Genomic DNA, 23,936 nt, shown 5'->3' with positions numbered 1-23,936 from the left:
CTCATTTGATCCTCACAACAACCTTATGATGTTGATGATATTGTGATGCTGAGGCTATTATTAGCCCCATTTTAGAGATAAGGACTATGAGGCTGAGAGAGGTCAAGTGACTTGTTCAGAGTTATACAACTAGAGTAAGTATCCAAATCAGGATTTGAACTTAGGTTTTGGAGTCAGGTTTTCCTGAGTCCAAGACCAGTGTACTATCCACTGTTCCATTTAGCTGAATACTTGAAAGAACAAACAACTTGGTGTCATGTGATTTGGGGCATGTTTAAGTTGGGGAGATGATGTGTATTACTGACCCGACCATTGTGAGGAAAAGCTTTGGTAACTATAAAACACTTTACAAATCTGATTATTGGCAGAGCACGTCCAATCAAATGCAACACAGTGTTTCCTAAAAATAAGACAACCTTCCTGATTCCTGATTTCTCTTGTCAGTTCTCAGATTATCAAAATTACATTGTGAATAGCTGTGTGAAAGAGAATCCAACCATGGAGCGGTCCATCGCCTTATGCAATGGCATCTCCCAATGGGTACAACTTATGGTACTCAGTCGTCCCACCCCACAGCTACGGGCTGAAGTCTTCATCAAGTTCATCAAGGTGGCTCAGGTAAGTGATTACTCAAGTCCTTGACCTCGGTCTCTGAAATGACCAGTCCTCCTAGTTTTCTCCTAAGATGTACTTTCCATAAAAGTTGGGGCCCAGGGAGGAGCAGGACATAAGTCTCAAGAAAGCAAGATCCAGTATACTTCCTTCTTAGTTGAGAGATACATATTACTGTGGCATTCAAATCCAGTTGATCTCTGGATTGGTTTTACTTCATTATTTCCTTTTGATACAAGGGGTTAATGGCAGGTAAATTTGGAAATGGATATATTGTGAAAAACAAACAGCATCAATAAAATTTGTAAAGCCCAAAAACTTTGATAGCTATTGTTATTTAGTTGTTTTTAGGCATGATTGACTTTTCATGATCCCATTTGGTGTTTTCTTGGCACGGATATTGGAATGGTTTGTCATTTCCTTCTCTAGCTTATTTTACAGATGAGGAAACTAAGGCAAACAGAGTTAAATCAGTGTCAAATTAATTTAAAGTTAATTTAGTGTCAAAAAACTAATAAGTGTCTGAGGCTGGATTTGAATTAGATCTTCCTCCCTCCATGCCTGGTGTGCTATCTGCTGCACCACCTAGCTGCCACTTTGATGACTACATTGATGCTAATGAACCCTATCCTATTCAATAAATCATTAGAGTGATGGCTATGCTCCTGCCCTCAGTAATTCTGAACAACCTGCTTTAATTCTCAGGAAAAGACTTAGAACAGATTTCAACTAATTAAAAATGTGTTTTTTTTTCAAAATATACATATTAGACTAGAGGATTCTACCCCATCCTTTATGAATGGTCTTTTATATACCTTCCACCTTCTGAATCCACATTCTTCTGATCTCTTAAGAAAGGTGAAGGTAGATCTGGTTTATTTCAAAGCCTTGAAACTCTGTTCATGTTTGTTCAATAAATCCAACACAGTAAATCTTTGGTGAGAGTCTATTTTGTGGCAGAAACTGTATTAAGTATTTGACCTGTGATTTCACTGGGTTAGGAAACTTCCAGAAGAATTAGAGTTGGCACTCATCTCTATAATTTCTAGTCTTAGATAATCATCTAGAGTTTTAAAAGATTTCCTAGGGTCACACAGCCAATATCTGTCAATAGTGGAGACCTGATGTCCCAGGCTTTGAGACAATTCTTCACTTGCCATATTGCTGGGTATTCAAAGATGATTTTTAATACCATTGTCATATTTGAGGAGCTTATTTGGCAAGTTTCAAGGTATGCGGTGATAAGTGTAGGTGATGTAAATTGGGGCTGGGGGTTATTTAATCAAAGAGATTGCATCCTGACCATCTGTATCCCCCCTCCCCAGGAGAAACTCCAGTTTGAGTCCAAATGAGGCAGTAGGAAACACTGTTAGGGGACTCTAGTGGTTAAGTCAGGTCAAACCTGACTTGACTCCATAAAGCCAAATGCCATTGGAAATCCCAACATACATTTTAGAAATATAATCTTAGTTCCATATCCCAGAGTCTTAAATAAGATTTGAGGAGGGAAATACAGAGGAATTTGTAAATGGATTCTTAGTGTTCATTTTGTGTAAAAATAATTTGTGGCAACAAACAGTGGGAGAGAGGGGAGAAGGAAGCAGCCTGGCTCTCCTCACACTGAGTGATGGATGGATAAGGGCCACTAACCACCACCTTTTCTATTGGGGTTGTACTACAGAAACTCCATCAGCTGCAGAACTTTAACACCTTGATGGCCGTGATTGGAGGACTGTGTCACAGCTCCATCTCCAGGCTGAAGGAGACAAGTTCCTATGTCCCCCATGAAATCAACAAGGTCAGTGTTACTCTCTTCACTCCACAGGTGCTTGGCAAGAGGCCCAGAACAGAACATTGCCCTAAGCTTTCTTCCATTGGTATCAAAATTGACTCCCCAACTCAATCCAGAAAAGGGATGAGGATCCCTATTTATATAGGGATCTAAAGGAAGCCAAATGACACAAGATAAGGTCAGTCAATAAGCATCTATTAGATACTTACTATATGCTAGGTATTGTGCTAAGTACCCAGGTATAGAAAGAAAAGCTAACCAGGGTCCTTGCCCTAAAATAACTCACATTCTAATCCCTCTCTTATTTTTCTTCTCCCTCAATTCTTTCCTCCTCATTAAATAAATTTTATGTACTGGTCCTTCCCAACTACAACACAGCATTTGTCTCTCTCCCCCATGCAACTGACCTGAGCAGATTTTGATGTTCATGTCTCCTTAGGTACTTAGTGAAATGACTGAGCTACTGTCCTCCTGTAGAAATTATGACAACTACCGGCGAGCCTATGGGGAGTGTACCCACTTCAAGATTCCTATCCTAGGTGTACACCTCAAAGACTTGATCTCCCTGCATGAAGCCATGCCCGACTATCTAGAAGATAGGAAGGTGAATTTTCACAAGCTACTGGCCCTCTACAACCACATCAATGAACTGGTCCAACTGCAGGAGGTAGCGCCACCCCTGGAAGCCAATAAGGACTTGGTGCACTTGCTAACGGTGAGGCTGCCCAATCATTATCATTGCAGTAATTACAATTAGTATTTATATAGCTCCATAAAGTTTGCAAAGCAATTGATAAATCTTATCTCATTTTGTCTTCACAACAACTAATGTTTATACAGATGAGAAGACTGAGGTAGATGGGGTTTAAGTGACTTGCCCAGTGGCAAGTAGGTAAGGCCAGATTTGAACTCAGGTTCTCAGGTGTAGCACTCTATCCACTGAATCATACAGCTATCTTTAAAATTAGATGGAAAGGAGCAGCTAGGTAGTGCAGTGGATAGAGCATTTTGGAGACCTGAGTTCAAATCTGATCTCAGACACTTAACACTTCATACTTCCTAGCTGTATGACCTTGGACAAGTCATTTAACCCCAATTTCCTCAGCCAAAAAAAAAAAAAAAAAAAAAAGATTAGATGGGGTAAAAACAAAGTGGGTGTTCCCCATATACATGAGAAGTCCCAAGACTTAGGGAATAGCCAGATAACAAACTAGGACAGAGAATGTCAATGTCACCTTGTCAATTAGTGAAAATTTATTAAGCTCCTGGTGTATGCCAGTCTGTGTCCTAGCATAGAAGATAACACCAAAAACTGTCTCTGGTCTCAGGGAGAATATATAGATGCAAAGTGGATTTATAGCAGCTGGAATTCTAAGAGGACAAGGTTCTTTTGGGAGACCCGAGTTCTGTGAGACCTGAGTTCTTAAGTCCCTTCTCTGCCACTAACTTATTATATGGCAGAGTCAGCTAGGGGGAGTAGAGGAGGGAGCTGAACCTGGAGCAAGAAGACCTGAATTCAAATCTGGTCTCAGATACTTACTAACCAAGTGAACTTAAGCAACTCACTTAACCTCTAATCTGTCTCAGTTTGCTCATCTGTAAAAATAATAATAATAATAATAAATTTAAAAATAGCACTTATTTCCCAGGGCTGTTATGAGGAACAAATAAGATAATATTTGTAAAGCTCTTAGCACAGTGCCAGTAAGTACTATATAAATGTTAGTTATTATTATTATTTTTGTGCAACTATAGATAAATCATTTAACTGCCTCAGTTTCTCCAGACTGTCACATGAGCTAGAAGGAAATAACAAATCCCTCTAACATCTTTGCCAAGAAAATGGCAAATGGGATTGGGAAGAGTTAGATACTATTAAAATAACTGAATAACAAAAAAGAACCCTTAAATCCTGAAATGAATAGAACTGTCTGTATGTGAAGACCATGTAGTTTTAAATCAGCAGGAGTCAGGAATTCAGGTTAGGGGAAAATCGTCAGTCTTTATTCTCAGTGAAGAAGGATCAGAGGTGGAAGATAATCGGCGATAGCAATGTGTGCAGCTGAGTCAAGAAGCTAGCTCGACCAGCAGCCACACAACCAGCAGCTCGGAGTCTCGAACCCAGGCCCAATCTCCCCCAGCTTCTCTTCCTGTCTCTCTCTCTGCCTCCACCCACCAAAATCGTCATTTCCTCTACAACACATCAGGACTTGCACGGAGAGTGGGCAGGGACCCTTCTTTATCCAATCATGTATATTAATAGAGTATAGCCCAATTACTATTTAGCCTCATGTACTTGGGACCTCAGTGCATCAACTCAGACCTCAGCCCATTACATCTGTATTTTTATATCTTTATCTAAGAATGATCATTATAGCCTCCCCAACTTGGTGAAGTAGAAAGAATGCAAGGTTAGGAGCCAATCAATCAATCAACATTTATCAAGCACCAGGCAGTATGATAAGCACTGGGATTATAGAAGAAGGCAAAAGATAGTGCCTGCCCTCAAAAAGCTTACAATTTAATGGAGTCAGAGGACCTAGATTCAAAAACTGTCCTACCCCACTCCTTTTAAACCTGGGCAAGTCACAGTCTCTGTGCTGGGCCTTAGTTGCTTCATCTGCGAAAGTGGATGATTTGTAAGATCCCTTTCTCACTAAGTATTTTAAGCGTATAGTAGAAAAAACCCAGAGTGGGCATCAGAAGGCCTATGTCCTAATCTTTGCTCTGCCACCTTCTTTATCTGTAAGATTGGATTCAATGTTCTCTAAGACCTAATCCAAGTCTAAAACACTACTCAAAGTGAGAGAGTGAACATATTGCTGTTTATAAATTCCTAAACTTTTAGTTCCCAATATGTAAAAGCTGTTCACAAGCTGATCTCCACCCATTGGGAGTGGGGATCAATTATTCTAAGCAACTATTTGCTTGGATGAATGAACACTACCAGATTGGATCATAGCACATCTATAGTCATAGTTGTTAAAAATCTAATGCATTGTGCCAATAAGCCTCATAAGGAAGAGTAGACTAAGAACAGAAAAGTTATGTAAATTCTAAAGGAAAAAGACAAAAGGAATTTCTGAGAGGTTAATCTGACTTTGTTTGATCTGCAGCTATCCCTAGATCTCTACTACACCGAAGATGAAATCTATGAGCTTTCATATGCCCGAGAACCAAGAAATCACAAAGCCCCAGTAAGTGTTTTTCAATATACTGATTAACTCCCTACTCCCCATTTATATGTACTAATGCAATACAGGCAGGTCTTAGAGCAGTCATTGTAAAATTCAAACTTTGGTTGCTAATGCAGTTCAGTTTAACAAGTCTTTATCAAATCCTGGGACATAACTTTTATGTGAAGGAATCTTTGTGTGATGAAGAAAAGGGGTAGGAGAAGGTCTCATTCCTTTAGAAAGAGTCTTAGGCCAGAACCTATTGATAGAAATGAAGGAAGACATGTGAAGTCCAAGTTAACTATCTTGGAGTCATTTCTTCTATACAGAGAGAGCTCAAGTTCATTATTCCTGTTGGGCAGGAAGGGGATATCCACATAAGAAAAAGCCACTTCAGAATCTCAAAGTATGCAAGTTGGTGGGATACTTTGTCAGAAAGAGATTTAAAGGATTGTTTTCCTTGTTTTTTATTAAGGTTTGAGGAAGTAGATTAAGGTTTTTAAAATACTTCTAATTTATGGAATAAAAGAAACATTTTATAACATGGTATAATAATTTTTAAAAAGATGATCTTACATATATATATATATATATATATATATATATACATATATATATATTTGCATCTAATGGTAGCCATCTCTAGGGTGGGGATAGAAGGCAAATGGGGGAAAAGGAAGAAAAAAAGAAATTTATATGTTTTGGGTTTTGTTTTTCTAATATTAAGATTAATAAAGCTAGCATTTCATAACAATACAATTTTAATACACATTACATGTAAAAGAAAAAGTAATTTAAAACATTATATATATAATATATATAAATAAATATATATATAATTTTAAAGGTAATGTGTATGTGTGTGTGTGTATATATATATTATATATATATATATGTAAATTATTTGCATCTAATGATAGCTATCTCTAGAGCAGAAGGAAAAGGAAAAAAGAAGAAAAAAAGTAAAAATGAAATTTTCATATTTGGGGGGATTTTTTTAGTATAAATGTTTATTTTCATTCATTTTTTATTTTTTTAATTTTTATTCAATTTTTAATTCATGGAATAAAATAAGCATTTCCATAATATAGTATATACATATATATATATTAATAGTATACATATATTTGCATCTAATGGTAGCTATTTCTAGAGTGCTGGGGCAGGAGTTGGGGGAAAGGGGGAGGAAAAGAAATGTATGAATTCTTAAGGTTTTTTTTAATATTAAGCTTTTAAATTTGGGGAATAAAACAAGCATTTCTATAACAGTATAATTTTTTTAAAGCTGATACATACATATTTGTGTCTAATAGTAGCCATCTCTGGGGTGGGAGGAAGGGAAAGGACAAAAAAAATAGAAAAAAAAAGAAATTTATATGTTTTGGCTTTTGTTTTTCTAATATTAAGATTTTAAGATTTTATTATTTTATTTTTAATTTATGGAATACAATAAGCATTTTCATAATAGTATGATTTTTAAAAGATTATATATAAAAACTTAAAAGCTTATATATAAAAAATTTTAAATGTAAAAAGGCTATATATAAAAAATTTTTTAAAGATTATATATATGTATATAATTATTTTAAAAGATAATATATGTATATTTGTGTCTAATGATGGCCATCTTGTGGGAGAAGAGGGGGGAAAGGGAGGGAAAGAGAAATTTACATGTTTTAAATTAGAATCAACATGCCTTTGTTCTACTTCTCTCCTGCTTCTTTGTGTTCCCTAGTTTGAACAGAAGTCAAAAACTTCAAACCAATCCATATTACTTCTTTTGATGATTCTGAAATTGAATAGGTTAAAATTATACTAACCTGTATGAAACACTTTGCTCACAATGCATGGATAGAGAGCTCTCTTCAGAAGTAGATCTGAATTCAGTTCTAGCCTCTGATGCATACTAACTGTGTGATCTTGGGCAAGTCCCTTAACATCTCAGTATACTAGACAACTCTCTAAAATGGAGATTTGCAGAGAAAGTGCCAACTTGTATTTATGGAGGGAGTTTCCACATTAAGAAATTCTCGGTGCTGATAAAATAATAGGTCTAGTCTCCATCCTTTTCCTCACAACAGTTTTATGAGATAGATAAGGAAAGTTGCTATTAATCCCCATTTTACAAATGACAAAGCTATGAAACTACATAACATTAATGAATTTTCTTAAAATTATACAGTTAGTAAATGAAAAATCTAAAATTCCAACCCGGGGGTTGATTCTAAGATGAGTATAATTTAAAATTCTACCTTATTATCCAAATAATGTTTGGTCTTTTGTCTACATAAGACATATATGTTCTCCTTACTATCTATACCAACGGTTGACAAACTGATTCAAGGACTCAATCTGGCCCTCCACTTGTTTTTATATTTTTAAGAACTAAGAATGTTTTTTACATTTTTTCTAGTGGAGGTAATTAGGGTTAAGTGACTGGCCCAGGATCATATAGTTAGTAAGTAGCTGAGGCCATATTTGAACTCAGGTCCTCCTGATTCTGGGCGCCAGTGTTCCATCCACTGTACCACCTAGTTGCTTCACATTTTTAAATACAACAAAAAATTAATATAGAAAAGCAAAAGACACTCAGCTTCTGGGCTATAGAAAAATGAGCAATAACTTGCCAACTCCTGCTCTTGCTCTCACACTGCAGATAATTAAGTTAGCTATGAATTGGTATCATGTGTAGGGTAAGAGTTGGTGGAGCAGTGATGAGAATTTCTAATTACAACTGTTTCTCATAGTGAACAATGGTATTCTCTCTAAATGTTTTACTCTAGCCTCTAACACCTTCGAAGCCTCCTGTTGTAGTAGATTGGGCATCAGGGATATCTCCCAAACCTGATCCAAAGACCATCAGCAAACATGTACAGAGAATGGTAGATGTAAGTATAAAACTTTTCCTATGGAGGAAATCCTGAAGCAAGAGCAAGCCATGGGGAACTTCCTGGTCTTGGAGAGGAGGGAAAAGAAGATGTGGTGGTTATTTTGGAACTCATGAGAATGAGTTTATGGAATAAAACAAGCATTTCCATAATATAATAATATTTTTTAAAGCTATATACATATTTGTGTCTAATGGTAGCAATCTCTGCGATTAGGAGAGGGAAGAAAAAAGAAATATACATGTTTTTAAGTTTTAAATTTGAGCTGTTTCCTTCTTTGTTAGGGTTTCCTGATTTTTTTTAAAAATGAACAGATAGGTTAGGAAGCTCACTAATCCTTATTATTCCTTGTTGATGGTTCTGATAGAAGATTCAATAGAAGAGAGGTTGAAATCATAGTAACATATAGGAAATACTTTCTTCACAATGAAAGGCAGTGGATTGAAAGCCATTCTCAGGACTAGGAATAAGAATGAACCGAGGAAATGACTCCAAAATGCAAGAGCTATATCTTCAAACAGTTTATTCAGTGTTCTTTAGTCCTGAGTGCAGAGAAAGATGTATCTCTCTCTCACACCCTGCACCGAGATACACAGTATGGCAAGGAATAAATGAAGGCAAAGAAATCTCCCCAAATATCTTAAGTCATTTATTATATTAAGTTATTTACATAACATTATATATGTTATATATTAAGTTATCAAATTATCAAATATCTTAGTTATTTGAGAGCTTTTTCCTGGGGGAGGAATGAGAGATAACAAAGGAGATGAAAAAAGAGATTAAATGAGGAAAACCTTAATTTAATCATTTTGAACAATACAACTGGGTATTTAATAAATCACTGTTGCTTCATCAATACAAAGTGATTGGGGCATGCATATTAATTGATTACTTGCTATGTTCAAGATGCTTACCTTAATGTAGAAAGGCATATAAAGAAGAGTAAGATATGGCCTCATCCTTTCAAGATCTTGTAATTAGAGTTGCAAAAAATTGATAAAAAGATAGGTCAACAGAGAGATAGATATAGATAGATAGAGAGATAGATAGACCCCACCGACCCCAAATGTTACAATATGAAACACTGAATAAAAAGATCTAGTCAGTAAGGACAGAAAATGTTCTTGGAATTCTGTGGTAGGAGGGATCCCCTTGTGGCCAAGGGTGGTAAGTTTTTGAGCTATGTTTTGAAGGATGGCTTGACTAGGCAGAAGGGAAGAAGGAAGAAGGCTTCTCCATCTATAATGACCAAAGAGGGCAAGGTAGCCAGAAGTTAAGCATATATTAGATACCTTGGTAGGATTGGGTGCACATGCCAGATATAAAACCAGATATAAAAAAGATAAAGCCATGACCCGCACATCTACTTTGTTGATGATTGAGGAGCAAGGTTCTGTATCCCCCTATTTGAGTAATGAGAAGTTTTCATCTGGGTACTCTTGATCTTTAGTTAGTTTAGTCTTTTAGTTAATATGAGAAATTATCAGTGGCTCTTTGAGAGTCATAAATTAATTCCCTTTCCCTATTTTTTCTTCAAGTCTGTTTTCAAGAACTATGATCTTGATCAAGATGGATATATTTCACAGGAAGAGTTTGAAAAGATTGCTGCCAGCTTCCCCTTCTCCTTTTGTGTGATGGATAAAGACAGGTGAGGCTTTGGGTGGGTGTTCAGGGTACATAGATGCAAGTCTCAGTGGATGAGAACAGTGTGATACAAGGAGAATATGTATTTACAAGAGAATATGTATATATATATATCACAATCTTATACTGAATTGGAAGGCTAGAAGGTAACTCTAGTCAGTTGTCTTCTAAGACTCCCTGGTATATCACGTGAACAACAAGATAGAGGAATAGACATTTTCTTGAATTCTAATGACCTTTCAGACTACTCCAAAACAGAAATTACCTGCCAAAGCAACTTCAGTTGTCTCTGTGGTCTAAGATACCCAGAATTCAAAAGAAGGTTAAAAACAGGTCTTGAATTGACACTCAGTGATCTTGAGCTCATTCAGCTATCCTTCCCTACTTCCCATACTACCAAAAGCAGTAGTGCAATAGTGGACCCAAGAACTAACACAGACTTACAACAAAACCCACCGTAGCCCTTTCTCCCTTCTTCCATTAACACAGAGACCCAGTCTCCAGGCTGTGAAAATTTGCACCAAATAGATAAAATCCACAATCTTATAGAGTCAGTGCTACAAAGCTCTCAACTGATGGTGCTAGGATGGAAAGCCCCATAGTATAATTGGAATAGCTCTTTGAGTTGCCCAAGCCAGGCCAGAGACCTAAGGAACAAAGAAATTGGGAAAGGACACCAGGATAGGACATTATATATGAAGGTAATACACTAAACCTGAGGAAAAGAGCACAGCATCCATCTGAGACCCATTCTGACTATTTAATAGTCACCTGAGGCAAAGATCTAGGCTGCCAACCTGTAAATTACCCACCTGGGAAGAGTCTGAGACACTCTGAAATCCAAAATAGGGGAAAATTGAGGGAAAGGGGAAGACTGAAATTACCAAAGAGCTCAGGAAGAAAAAGGCTCAAAGATCCTGAATATAAGCAGATAAATCAACAGGGTACACATTTGTGACAAAAGATAATATGGTCTCAAGAGCAAGTAAATGAGTTCAGGCATCCATGAATAAATACTGCAGAACAAAGGAAACTCTTGCTACACATGATAAAACAGAGAACCCTGTGGAATGTGAGGAGAACATGAAACCACAACTGAGTGGTTTAAAAGAGAAATGAGAATTATGAGAGTAGATTTCATGTCCTACAAAGTAAAAACAATGGGAAAAATACAAAAACTGAGATTGTGAAGGCAAGCCTCATGAAAGAAACAAGAGAGAACAGTAGATTGGGAATGTCACTATATCAAAGTAAAAGACCATCTAGAAGAAGAAGAACAAACAAACAAAAAAAAAACCCAATAATATTAAAGGGGAATAACCTCACTGTGTAATCAGAATATACCGATACTAATCTCAATGATAGAATTTGTACAGACAATTTAATATGTCTCCCAGAAAAATACTATAGAACAATAACAAGAAGAAGAACAAAAAACTTAACATTTCAGTAGGGTAATAATAAGAGAGATTTCTGAATAAAGAAAATGAAACACTCTTTGAAAGAATTCATAGATCAGTTATAGTAAAAAAAATAAATAAATAAATAACAAAAACCCAAGGCAGCACATTTCTAGACTCATAATGGTTGAATTTAACAATTTAATTACAAAACAACTAGTTCTACAAACCATTAGGAGAAAGATCTATAAATACAAAGAAAAAGAATAATGTACCTACCAGAAAATATAGGAAACGATGCAATAATGTATTCTGAAGAGCAATGGATCTCAGGATACAAGTCCATGAGGAGCTACCCTCCAAATCTGACTTTAACCATAGATGGAAAAAAATAAACACTGAATAATCAAAAGGCATTAAAAATGTTTTTAGAAAGAAAAACAAAATTGAAGAGACACTATTTGCTTCCAGAATATCCCAAAACAACAGAAATGCACAGAGCAAGGATAGCAACAACAAAAGAGTGATCACTTAAAAATTCCTTTCTTAAATGTGTACAAAGAGACAAGAGTAAAGGCAAAAGTCTAGCAGAAATAAAGTGAAGAGGTGGGCATGGGTAGTATGGACAAATCTGGCAATACTCTGCCTTCAGGTGAATTAATTTTTGGCTCTCTAATTTTAAAAAACATATGTTTAGTTCATTGGTCTTTTTCTTTTCTATCATGATAATGTATAATTGTAAGCATATTATTTCGTTCTGAGGACTGCTTTAGCTATATCCCAGAAATTTTGGTGCGTTGTTTTATTATTATCACTTTCTTTTACATAGAATTTACAACCACATAAAAGAATGTCCAAATTCCTAATAATTAGAGAAATGAAAAACGAAAACAATCTTGAAATTTCATCTTAAAACTTGCAAACTGGCCAAAGTTTTTGAAAAATGACAATAGTCAATATTGGAGGGGATAGAGTTGTAAAATAATACAATCATTTTGGAAAGCAATTTGGAAGAATATAAATAAAATGACTAAAATGTAAATACATTTTGAACCAGAGACTCCATTATTCTCCCAAGAGAGTCATTGATAAGAAAAGAGTCTTCATATACTCCAAAATATTTATAGTAGCACTTTTTGTGATAGCAGTGAATTAAAAACTAAGTAAATGCCCATTATTTGGGAAATGGCTAAACAAATTATGATCCATGGATGTATCATGTTGGAAGAGGAAAATCAGAGCAAAAGGGAAAACCATGGGAGAAAATAAAAAACAGAAAAAAGAAGTGAATATAGCATGTGTTGACCCTATTTTATTTTGTGATTTTTGAAAACATGATTCCAAGAAGCAGTCCATAGCCTTCATTCACCAGATGCCAAAGAGTCCAGGACATACACAAAGATAAAAACCACTGCACTATGAGATTCTCCTCATGGAGATGCCAAGGGCCAGCAGGGAAGGGTGTTTCTCTAGCATAGCCATGCTCATAACCTCTCCACAGTCAATCCCCCAGCCTCCACACTCATATCCTCATCCCTTTTCTTCTTTGGTCTGCTAACAGGGAAGGCTTGATCAGTCGGGATGAAATTACTGCCTACTTCATGAGGGCCAGTTCGATCTATTCCAAGCTGGGTCTCGGCTTTCCTCATAACTTCCAGGAGACAACTTACTTAAAGCCTACCTTCTGTGACAACTGTGCTGGATTTGTGAGTTTTCTTTATGGAGCTTCAGGGTTGGAAAGGGGAGATAAAGATGAGGAGAGTGAGGACAGAAAAGATATAGAATAAGAGAGCAAAAAGATGACCAGCTATTGCTCATTGTTACTCATGATCACACAGACATTGATTCTAAGAACCTAATAGCAGTTATTTCTATTATGTCTGATTCTTTGTAACCCATTTTTATTTTCTTGACAAAAATACTAGAATAGTTTGCCATTTCCTTTTCCAATTTGATTTATAAACGAGGAGAATGAAGTAAACAGGATTCAATGACTTTCCCAGAAGCACATAGCTAGATTTGAACTCAGGACTTCCTGACTCAAAGTCTGGCACTCTAACCACCTAACTGCCTGAAAAACAACAATAAGGACAATTACAGCTAAAATTAATATAGAACTTTAAGGCTTTCAAAACAATTTACATGTTACCTCATTGGTCCCTACAGCATCTTGTGAGATTGGTACTATTGTTTTCCCCCTTTTATAGATGTAGACACAAAGCTTAAGTGACTTTCTATGGTCATACAACTAGTCAGTGTCTGAGGTAGAATTTGAATTCTTACCTAAGCCTAGGAACAGTATAGTGCAGTGAAATGAAAACTTATTCTGAAATTAGAAGCAATAGATTCAAATCCCAGCTCTGACATGTATCACCTCCGTGACTGGGAACAATTCACTCAATTTCACTTTTCCTCAGTCTCCTCATCTACGAAGTGAATGAGCTACATAGCCTCCAAGGTCCTCTTCTGCTATAAATCTGTGACTTTATGATCTTGTGAATAGATAGACATCAGATTCTGATTTCCTTACTATAATTTACCACTTCTCCCAAAGCATTTGCCTCTAAAAATAGTTTAGTTTTCAACTTCTGGAGGATGAGACCTTGGGGAAATATGGTGGGCAGGTGCTTTGATAGGAGACAAAAAAAGTAGATGAAATGGGGGAAAAAATGAAATCTGAGCTGAAAGGAGTTCACATAAAAGAAAAATTGAGTGGGCCCTCACCCACCTAGTTCCTGACTATCTGAAAGGCCAAGGCAGTCTGTTCTAGGACTTTTAGTACCTTGAGACCAAAAAAGCACTATTACTCCACAATCAACTTTCTCTGCGAACTTTGGTCTCTGAACTAATGTGAGCTTCCTTGTTGACCATTCAGGGAGATGAGGAGTAAATCATCTGGGAAATGATGAGTCTCTCCCTGAGGTCATCTTCACAAATCTTAATCTGATGCCTCTTTTCTCTGTGGAAAGAAGTTGTAATGTCTAAATCTATTTTTGTATTTCCTGATCTCTGGCAAGTTCTATCCACATTAGGAAGACTTCAAGCATAATGTCAGCAGTACTGTATCTGCTTTACAAAGACCAATCTAACTAAATATGGAGAGTCTTATCACTTGCAGCCTGGCCACTTGATGACAAATTCTTAGGCTGGGGCAAATCTGAAAATAAAATACAAAGAGGGAGAAATGGAATCAGGTCCCAAAACACTTAAAATCAACCAAGATGGATGAAGTGAACTACCATTGTTAAAGGAAGTTTTCTAACATGCCTCTTGTTTGCCTTTTATAGCTCTGGGGAGTGATAAAACAAGGTTATCGGTGCAAAGGTAAATTCCAGCTTTTTATATTGTTTTGTGTATTGACCAATGAATTAGTAACTTTAGTGACTTAGATGGGGTCAATTTATTCAGCCCCTCATGTCATCTTCTAAGGAGACAAGTCCTTTTGGCACTCATTCATTTCTACACCTTTCAAATTTTCCTCCTTCTCTATTCCATTCTATTCTATTGAAATTTATAACCACCATGTTCTGGAGAGCAGTTGTATCTGTATCTATATTATATATGTGTGTGCATGTATATGTGTGTGTATACACACACACATATGTATACAGTTATCCATTCCATATCACAGGGGTTAGGGACACAGTACCCCCACGATCTAGAAAATCTGCATAAAATCCCCCCCTTCTTACTAAAGAAGTCTGATTTTTTTTCTTTTATGAGATGTTTACAGTATTAAAAGATAAAAAAATGTTGATATTATACAATGCCATATATGTATATTTTATGCACTAAACTTTTTGTGTCATCTGCTGGCTCTAGTATATCATCTGCAGTTTTCTCAGATGTCCCCCCAAAAAATTCCCATTTAATTACCTAAGACAATCCACAATATATTGAAACCACAGGGGGGTAAGTCATGATATGGAAGAGACAATTCTATGTGTATGTATGTGTGTATATATGTTTGTGTGTGTAAGCGATAACTTTGTGTATATATATATATATATATATACACATATTTGTATATATGTATATACATACATGTATATAGATATACCTATATATGTATATACATATATATGTGTGTGTATGTATGCATATGTGAATATATAGATGGAGATATCTCTTCCCCATGTAGACTCTGGGCATGGCAAAAAAAGACCTTGCCCTCTACTTCTTTTGTAGCCAACATAAATAGAGAAACCTTCTAGTTCCAATGGAAGGACCACACCAATACAACAGGAAGTTACTGCTTTAAAAAGCACTGTTTAAAAAGCAGTGTTTGCATTGTTAGAAACCTAGGATACAGAAAAAGAGAAGTTCAGTCTACTTATCTGGAGTATACTCAGTTTCGTCCTGAGCACCACATTTTAGAAGGGACATCAGTAAAATGGGACCAATCCAAAGAAAGGTGACTGTGATGATGAGAGAACTTGAACCCATGACTATGATGATCAATTGAAGGAAGTGATGCTATTTAGCCTAGAGGAAAAACTTGAGTTAAACATAATTTCTGTCTTCATATATTGGAAGAATTTGAATCAAAGGCATTTAATGACAGAGGCATTAAATTTAATTTGCTTGACCCTAAAAGACAGAGCTTTGATCCAAGGGCAAGAGAAGTTCTACAGAGGCAGATTCAGCTGAGTCTGAGAAAGAACTATCTAGTACTTAAAGGTGTATGTAAATGGAATGGGTATGTGAAATAGATCATTGTCAGGATATGTGCAGTAGGTAGGGAGCTGCCCCACCAAATCTCAGAATTGGTAGGGACCATAGAGATCACAAACCATAAGGTTTGGGGTCCTCACTTAAAATCATAGAATCTCAGTATTGGAAGTGATGGCCCCAAACCCTGGTTAGCACATTTATATTAGACATACCCAAGACAGAATCCTGAATGCAAGTATCAAAGGTGTTCAGAAGTAAGGAACAAGAGATGGTGGCTGAAATCTCCAGACATTCCCCTCACATCTTGCTTCTAATCTCCTAACTTGAGAGAAATCAAGACAATCTTTGATTTGGAGACCCAAAACACCTGCTTGATGGATTAGCTCATTAAAAATGTCTCTTGCTACTTATACCAATGAGACCAAAAGGGTCCAGATTTTCCACGTGAAGAGAATAGGCAGTTTTCTAGCTCAGAAAGAACAGAAAAGGGAGTTTGGAAAAGCTTGAAATGAATCAGGAGTTATTTAATTCTCCTTCCTGTCCCTTGGCATTAGCTGGTCCCTAACCTCACACTTCTGCTTCCCTGCATTTGTACAGACTGCTCTTCATGCCTAGAACGTGGTTCCTCCTCATATCCCTCAGAATAACTGACATTTCAAATTTCAGCTCAGCTTCTAGCTCCCCCATGAAGCCTTCACTGATTCTATCACCTCTTCCCCAGCCCGCCCCCAATATTCTCTTCCTCAGTGTACCATGAATTATGTCATTTTGCACATGTAACGTGTATAATATGTATACACATTTATTTCTGTAAGACTATAAACTCCTTGAGGACAGAAACTATTTCATTTTTGTCTTTATGTGCCCAGAAACTAACACAGTGACATGCACATAGAAGGTATTTATTAACTGTTGAATTAAATTGGATGAAAGGAAGGAAAATTGAATCACTCCAACTTTTGTTTACAGATTGTGGGATGAACTGCCACAAACAATGCAAGGATCTGGTTGTGTTTGAGTGCAAGAAGAGATCCAAGAGCCCAGCTTTGCCTGCAGAGAACAGCACCTCTGCGGGGCTGGCATCTACCCTCTGCCCTCTAGGGATCAAAGATCCACAACATGGTAAGTGGATGAGACTTGGATCTTGAGATCCGGGGAATGAGAGATGGAAAAAGGCAGGAAGGACAGGCAAGGTCCTATCAAGCACCACCCATGATGGGTACAGTTTCATCCAAGAACCAGGTTGTCTTTGAAAGTTAATGGCTATGCTTGAGTTACTGCAGATTTGAATTTTAACCAAGACCAGGACTGACATTCCCCCAATCCCATGCCAGACTCTGCTAAACTATCAAGTCTAATAGTACTGGAATAGGGGGAGATCAGGTTGTATACATCAATCAGCTACCAAATATTTCAAAAGGGCCTACTTTGTGCCCAGGACTATGATCAAGTTTGTAGAAATAATAGACCCTGGGTCCTGGAGATATGTGCTACAACCTGAAGGCATAGCACATATCTCTAGTCCCTGCTGCATCAGAGGCTGAAGCCAGAAGATCGAGCTAAGTTTGGGAGGGAGTTCTAAAATATAGTAGAGCTAAAGTTGATCAGATGTTCACACTAAGTCCAACACCAATATGGTGCTCCCCTGACAGTGGAGAGTCACCAGACCAGATAGGTATGGGTCCAGGTCAGAAAAACAGCAGGTTAAAGATTCTATACTGATTGGCATTAAAACTGGACCTTTGAGTGACTTCTCTACTATCCTAAGTGAGTTAGGAAGACCTAGTCTCAGAAAGGAGAAAAAAAAATGTTGGTGATAGATCTACTCAGAAAATCAAAAATAACCATGAGCTATTTTCATAGTAAGTGCCAATGGAGGGCTTTGTACTTAGCAAAGGGAATCATCACTGTGGGGAGAAGCCAAGAAGGCTTCCCTGGATGTGGGGGCAGTTAGGTAGTAGTAAGGTAAGACACAGAGAAGTGGGGAGAAGCATTCTGGGCAGGGAGAACTGTGCCAACAAAGACAAGCACAAACTACACTCGGGAGGCAATGAGTAGTCCAGCCTACAGTTAAGGATTATTTTTGAAATCCATGAAATATGTTTGAGTGGAGTAATGACATAGCTTTAGTATCACAGGGAAATATTGTTAATTATCTCCCTGGCTTGTAGTCTGGGCTTCCCAATGGGACACTGGGTACTCTGGTGGTGTCCTAAGGATATTTCAGGTTCAGGTATAAATTATAAATTGCTTTTTTTTCATCTTTTATTCCCAATGCACTGAGTACACAGTGAATGTCTAATAAGTGATTGTTGAATTGTTGTTGAATTGATCATTAATGTGCCACAGTGCCACATAGTGCAATCTACCATCTTCTAGATGCTGTACTAAGTTTGTTCCAAAAACAAAATGAAATGGTCTTGGTACCTATAAAAGCTTACATTTTATTGGGAGAGCATAGGAAGGATATATCATGGATACAATTAAACAAAACCTAAGGGAGTAATTTGGTAGGAGGAATTACAGGGTGAAAAAACTTCCTTCCACCAAAGCTGGTCAGCACCTTTTCTACAATTATCATCTCAGAGTTTCTTATAATTTAATTAACTTGTCCAGAATCCCACAGCCAATATCTTTGGAGGTGGTTGAAATTAGGTCTTTCTGGCTTCAAGATGTGTTCCCTATGGGTATAATTTAAAACCTGCAAAAAATGAATACAAAGTAATTTGGAATAGTCTGCTTTGGTTAAAATTTAATATTACCACAACTCTTTTAGTTGTGTGACTAATATGCAGCACTGTTCAATGAAGCTTATTGCCATCTACTTCAAAGTAGTCTGAACATTTCTAAAAAGAAATTATATTGGAGAGATCTTTATTAGATTTTAGCTCTTTAAGATACTATCAAAAAAAGCACATTTATATTAGACAATACCCAATGATGTGCTGAAAAGTCTTCCATGAGCTCAAGCAAAGTGAAATTTGCTGTTGTACATTACTATAATAGTAAAGTTGTGGGATGATCAGCTGTGAATGACTTTGCTATTCTCAGCAATACACTAATCCAACACTACTATGAATGACTTATGATGAAAAATGCTATCCATACCCAGAAGAAGAATTAATTGTGTCTGAATATAGATTGAAGCATACTTATTTTTTACTTTTTTTCTTGAAGGGTTTTTTTTTTTAAGGGGGGGTGGAGATCTATGTTTTCTTTTGCAACAGAACTTTTATGAAAATGTTTTGCTAACTTCTTATGTGCCTTCTCAATTGTAGGGGAGAGGTAAGGTGGAGAGGAAGGGAAAGAATCTGGAACTTAAAGTTTTTTTTTTTTAATTTTTTCACATGTAACTGGGAAAAATAAAAATAACGCCAAAAAAAAAAAAAAAAAAGATTCTAGCTCTCTCATTTCTGAGATTAATCCATCAACCTTGAGTCAAGGGTCATAAATAGCAAAGGATAGTTGGAGTACTAGCCCAAGCTACCAAAATTTAGAAACTGCTACCACTTGCAGTCTTTCAGCTTAGAATCATGTGGACCCCTTGTTAGCAATACCTAATTATTATTTATTATATTTCATATTATGTATAAGATATATAAACATATATAAATAGCTATTTATGGCTAATCTTTCTCTCTGAGGTGTCCCAGAATCTGATTCCCACTATGAAGTGTCCTAGTCTCTCCCCACTATTTCCTCAACTGAACTAGTCTTTAAAAATTGATTTCAGGGATCTTTGTTTACACAAAACAAACTGCTATGTTCTATGTCTTCTCTTAGGACCTGAGGAAGGACCTTTCCTAGTGAATGGGGAGACAATGGAGCACAATGAAGAGAGCAAAGATCGGACAATCATGCTGATGGGTGTGTCTGCTCAGAAGATTTCTGTCAGACTGAAACGGGCCATGGCTCACAAGGGCACACAGACAGAATCAGTCTCTTGGATTGGCCATGAAAGTTCTACTGGCTCATACCTACTGTCTTCCCCAAGAAAGACAACCCAGGACACTCTTTATTTGCTGCCCAGCTCCATGTCTCCCTGTCCCAGCCCAGTCTTGGTCCGCAAGCGGGCTTTTGTGAAGTGGGAGAATAAGGAATCCATCACAAAATCAAAGGAGGACCTCCGACACCTCAGACTCCCCACCTACCAGGATCTGGAGCAGGTACTCCTCTCCCCACACTCTCTTTCCTTGAACTTTTCCTGATAAAGAAGGTAGGAGAGGGGGGAGACTGTGAGGAGAGAAAGCTGAAGATAGCTCAGGAATAGTGTCTTGTTAAGAGAGTCACCAGACAGATATGGTGAAGAAGTGAGGGAATGAAGCTACTTTTGGTGTGTGAAAAGAGCAGAAGACCTTTGTTGGATCCCATCACTGTTACTTACCTTGGGCAAGCTGATCCCAAGCAAGTCATATAGCCTTCCTAAGCCCGTTTCCATAATCCTTGTCCTGTCTACCTCATTAGAATGTTTTTAATTTTTTAATTAAAAATATTTATTTACTATTTCTCCCCCTTTCTTTCCACTTATACCATTCCCATTGAAAACAAACAAACAAAAACAACTCATAATGAATGTGCAGTCAACCAAAACAAATTTCCACACTGGCCATGTTTCATCCTGTACCTTCTCTCCATCACCCCTCTGTAAAGGGTAGATAGTATGTTTCATTATTACTCCTTTGGAATCAGGGTTAGTCATTGCATTGGTCAAAGTTTTTAAGTTTTTCAAAATTGTTTCTTTTTGTAATGTTGATGTTTTATTCAGAATCAATTTCACACAGGTCTTCCTGTTTTTCTGAATAAGATCCCTTTCATAATTCTTTACTAGATGACACAATAGAGTTCTGGATCAGGAATTAAGGAAGACCTGAATTCAAATACAGCATCAGACAAAGTAGTTTGTTTCTTTGATCTTTATGGGATGTAAGACTAACAGTGGTATTACTGGATAAGTATAACTTTGGGGGCATATTTTCAAATTGATTTCTAGAATGGTTGGACCAATTCATGGCTCCATCAGCAGTGCAAAGTCTCACTGGATTGCATGCACACACAACACACACACACACACACACACACACACACACACATTTGTTGATAGTCTTTATTATACAGAAGTTTGGGGCCTTCTATCTCTTGGGGCCTGTATCACTTCTCATGGTTTTTGGAAAAATCATATAGGATCCCTGAGCCTAAAGTTGCCTAACCCTATATCCAAATTATTTCAGAATATCAACTGTAGCAGTCAAGAGTGGGTAAAGCTCTAATCCCACCTAGCTTGTTTTTTTAAAATCCCTAAAATTGACATTGTTGTTGTTATTGTTCAGTTGTTTTCAGCCATGTCTGACTCTTTGTGACCCAACTGGGATTTTCCAGCTCATCATCATCAAAGATAAGGAAACTGAGGCAAACAGTTAGGTAACTTGCTGAAGTTGCTCGTTATTACTCCCACTAGTTGCTGCTCAAATAAGTAGTTCACACAGATAATAAATGTCTGAGGCCAGGTTTAAACTCAGAAAGATGAATCTTCCTGACTCCAGGACTGTCTAGGCCAGACATTGTTCCACCTAGCTGCCCAAGAGTTTGCATTAGCCAAATGAAATCTCCTTTCCTGTGCCCAATACTCTCCCCTGGGCAGAAGCTAGGTCTACCTAGTTCCTCCCTTGCTGGCTTCTGCTCTTGCTGTTCTGGAAATAGCATGATATGGTACAAAAAGAGGATCAGAGTTGGAATTAGTGAGTTGGAATTTTTTATTTATCCTTAAGCAAACCATTTGACCCCTCTGAGTCTCAATTTTCTCATCTGGAAAGGTTTGGACCAAGGTCATAAATTTAGAATTGGAAAGAATTTCAGAGACCATCTAGTCTAATTAGTCTAACTCATTTATTTCTAAGGGGAAAACCAAAAAGAAAAAAAAAAAAAACAATGAGGTCCAGGGAGGCTAATGAATTTTCCCAAAGCCACACAGGTAGCAAACTTCAAAGGGTGGGGTTTGAACCTTGATTCCAGAGTCAGTGCTCTTTCCACCATATCCCACTGCCACCCACTAGGTAGAATAGAATAAATTCATCTTTTGAGGTTCCTTTTAGCTTGAAATCCCTCCTAGATACCTGGGCCTCCCCCAGGCAAGAAAGAAAGTGGATGGGTTAGGTTGGAATGAGTGTGTGTGTGTCTATATGTGTGTGTGCGTGTGTATGTCTATCTGAGATAGAGGTCTCCCTCCAGGCGTGATAGTAAATGGCAACATTGATCTATCCTCACATACCAGGATATATGTCCATTTAGAATGGGTTGAGGGTATCTGCTGGCTCAACAACAACAATCAAGAATATATCTGAATTTTAACATTAAGTTGCGTCAAACATGAATCTATTAGATGTCACAGCTAAGCCAGAACATTCATTAGGATACAAATGACCTGACTACAAAGTGACCTTTGGGGAAGTCTGAAAGGATAGTAGCAAGTATGCCAAGGGAAGAACTGGGAGGAGAGCAGACAGGGACTTTAACAAAGATCCAATTAGGATTTGGGGATTAGAGGAAAGAGATAAGGTAATCAAGAGCTGGGGGAAAGAGGCAAAGATGACAAAGGCACTCCTCTTCAACTGGTAACAGTTGTCAGAATTGATGGTTTTTTAAGAGGGGTTGGAGGATTCATTTCTCAGGTGAGCTAGGGGATGACTTTATTCAATAGACACCCTTTCTATAACATTCCCTGCTAACCTTTCATTTCTGGGTCACCACCTATCTTTCCCAGACAGAGAAACAAGGGCTGTACATATTCCCAGTAGTTAAGGTTTAACATCTGGGGAAACTGCCGATGGGACCTGCCTCTTTTCCCATAGCACTGAGGTTGGGAGGCCTTTTCAGAAACCAGGCATTGCAAATAACAAATAAGGAAAAGGTTCACAAATTTATTGGATCATAGTTTTCATGCTAGAAGGGACATCAGAAATTGAGTCCAATCCCCTCATTTTACAATTGAGGAGACTAAGATCCAGAGAGATCAAATCATTTGCCCAGGGGACGTAGCTAGTAAGTGTCTGAGGTGACACTTGAATCCAGATCTTCCTCACTTCAAGTCCAATGCCTTGTTCACTATATTCTGTTGGCTTTCTACCATGTCTGCCTGATAGCGTTACTGAAGCCACTCTTCAGCCTTGTGGGTATTAGCTTGGCACTAAGAACTGAACTGAAGGAAACTGGAAAAAAACACAGGAGGGGGCAGGTTCCTTCCTTGGTGGTATTGGAAAGGAAAGGAATTATTTTGCCTAAACACACACACACAAAAACCAACTGAATGGTGGGAGGCGGAGGGGAGGAGATGAAAAGGGAGAGAAGTACTTCATGAATCATGTCATTTTGGAAAAGGACAATATAGATTTGGGCAAATGACTTTTTCAGGAGGAAAAAATGTCAAAAAATGACTTTTGAGAATTGGAATCCTATGGAAAGGAAAATTTGGGGAATATGGCAAATCCACTCAGCATCTGGAATGAATAAGCTTCAAATAATCTTCAGGCGTCTTGTCTGCTTCTCACTAATAGGAAAAACTTCATTTGGCAGATGCTTCCAGATGAAAAAAGCAGTGGGTAGAAGTGAGATGTAAAGTGTCTAAGCAATACAGATTATTATAGAGGTGAAGAGAGGGAGGCAGAGTAAAAAACTGCCACAACTATCTTAACCCTCCTGTGATTCTTTCTAGTCACTTTGCTGTTCCCTTCTCCCCCATTACTAGTCTTACTTA

At 37.4% G+C, this 23,936-nt stretch overlaps 1 protein-coding gene across 2 annotated transcripts in view; it reads left to right on the top strand.

Annotated features, from left to right (window-relative positions):
• Window positions 1-23,936, top strand: part of RASGRP1 (RAS guanyl releasing protein 1) — a 107,148-nt gene that overhangs the window by 79,797 nt on the left and 3,415 nt on the right. For both annotated transcript variants that reach the window (XM_003755989.4, XM_012545909.3), the window contains 10 exons: window positions 445-618; window positions 2,294-2,410; window positions 2,844-3,119; window positions 5,521-5,601; window positions 8,364-8,468; window positions 10,010-10,119; window positions 13,077-13,221; window positions 14,803-14,839; window positions 17,159-17,311; window positions 19,973-20,355. In XM_003755989.4, the coding sequence (XP_003756037.2) occupies window positions 445-618; window positions 2,294-2,410; window positions 2,844-3,119; window positions 5,521-5,601; window positions 8,364-8,468; window positions 10,010-10,119; window positions 13,077-13,221; window positions 14,803-14,839; window positions 17,159-17,311; window positions 19,973-20,355 (1,581 nt within the window). The remainder of the gene's footprint in view (window positions 1-444; window positions 619-2,293; window positions 2,411-2,843; window positions 3,120-5,520; window positions 5,602-8,363; window positions 8,469-10,009; window positions 10,120-13,076; window positions 13,222-14,802; window positions 14,840-17,158; window positions 17,312-19,972; window positions 20,356-23,936) is intronic.

The sequence above is a fragment of the Sarcophilus harrisii genome, chromosome 2 (genome assembly GCF_902635505.1).
Source record: "Sarcophilus harrisii chromosome 2, mSarHar1.11, whole genome shotgun sequence".
Classification (NCBI taxonomy): Eukaryota; Metazoa; Chordata; class Mammalia; order Dasyuromorphia; family Dasyuridae; genus Sarcophilus; species Sarcophilus harrisii.
This window is presented reverse-complemented; position numbering and strand designations above follow the sequence as displayed.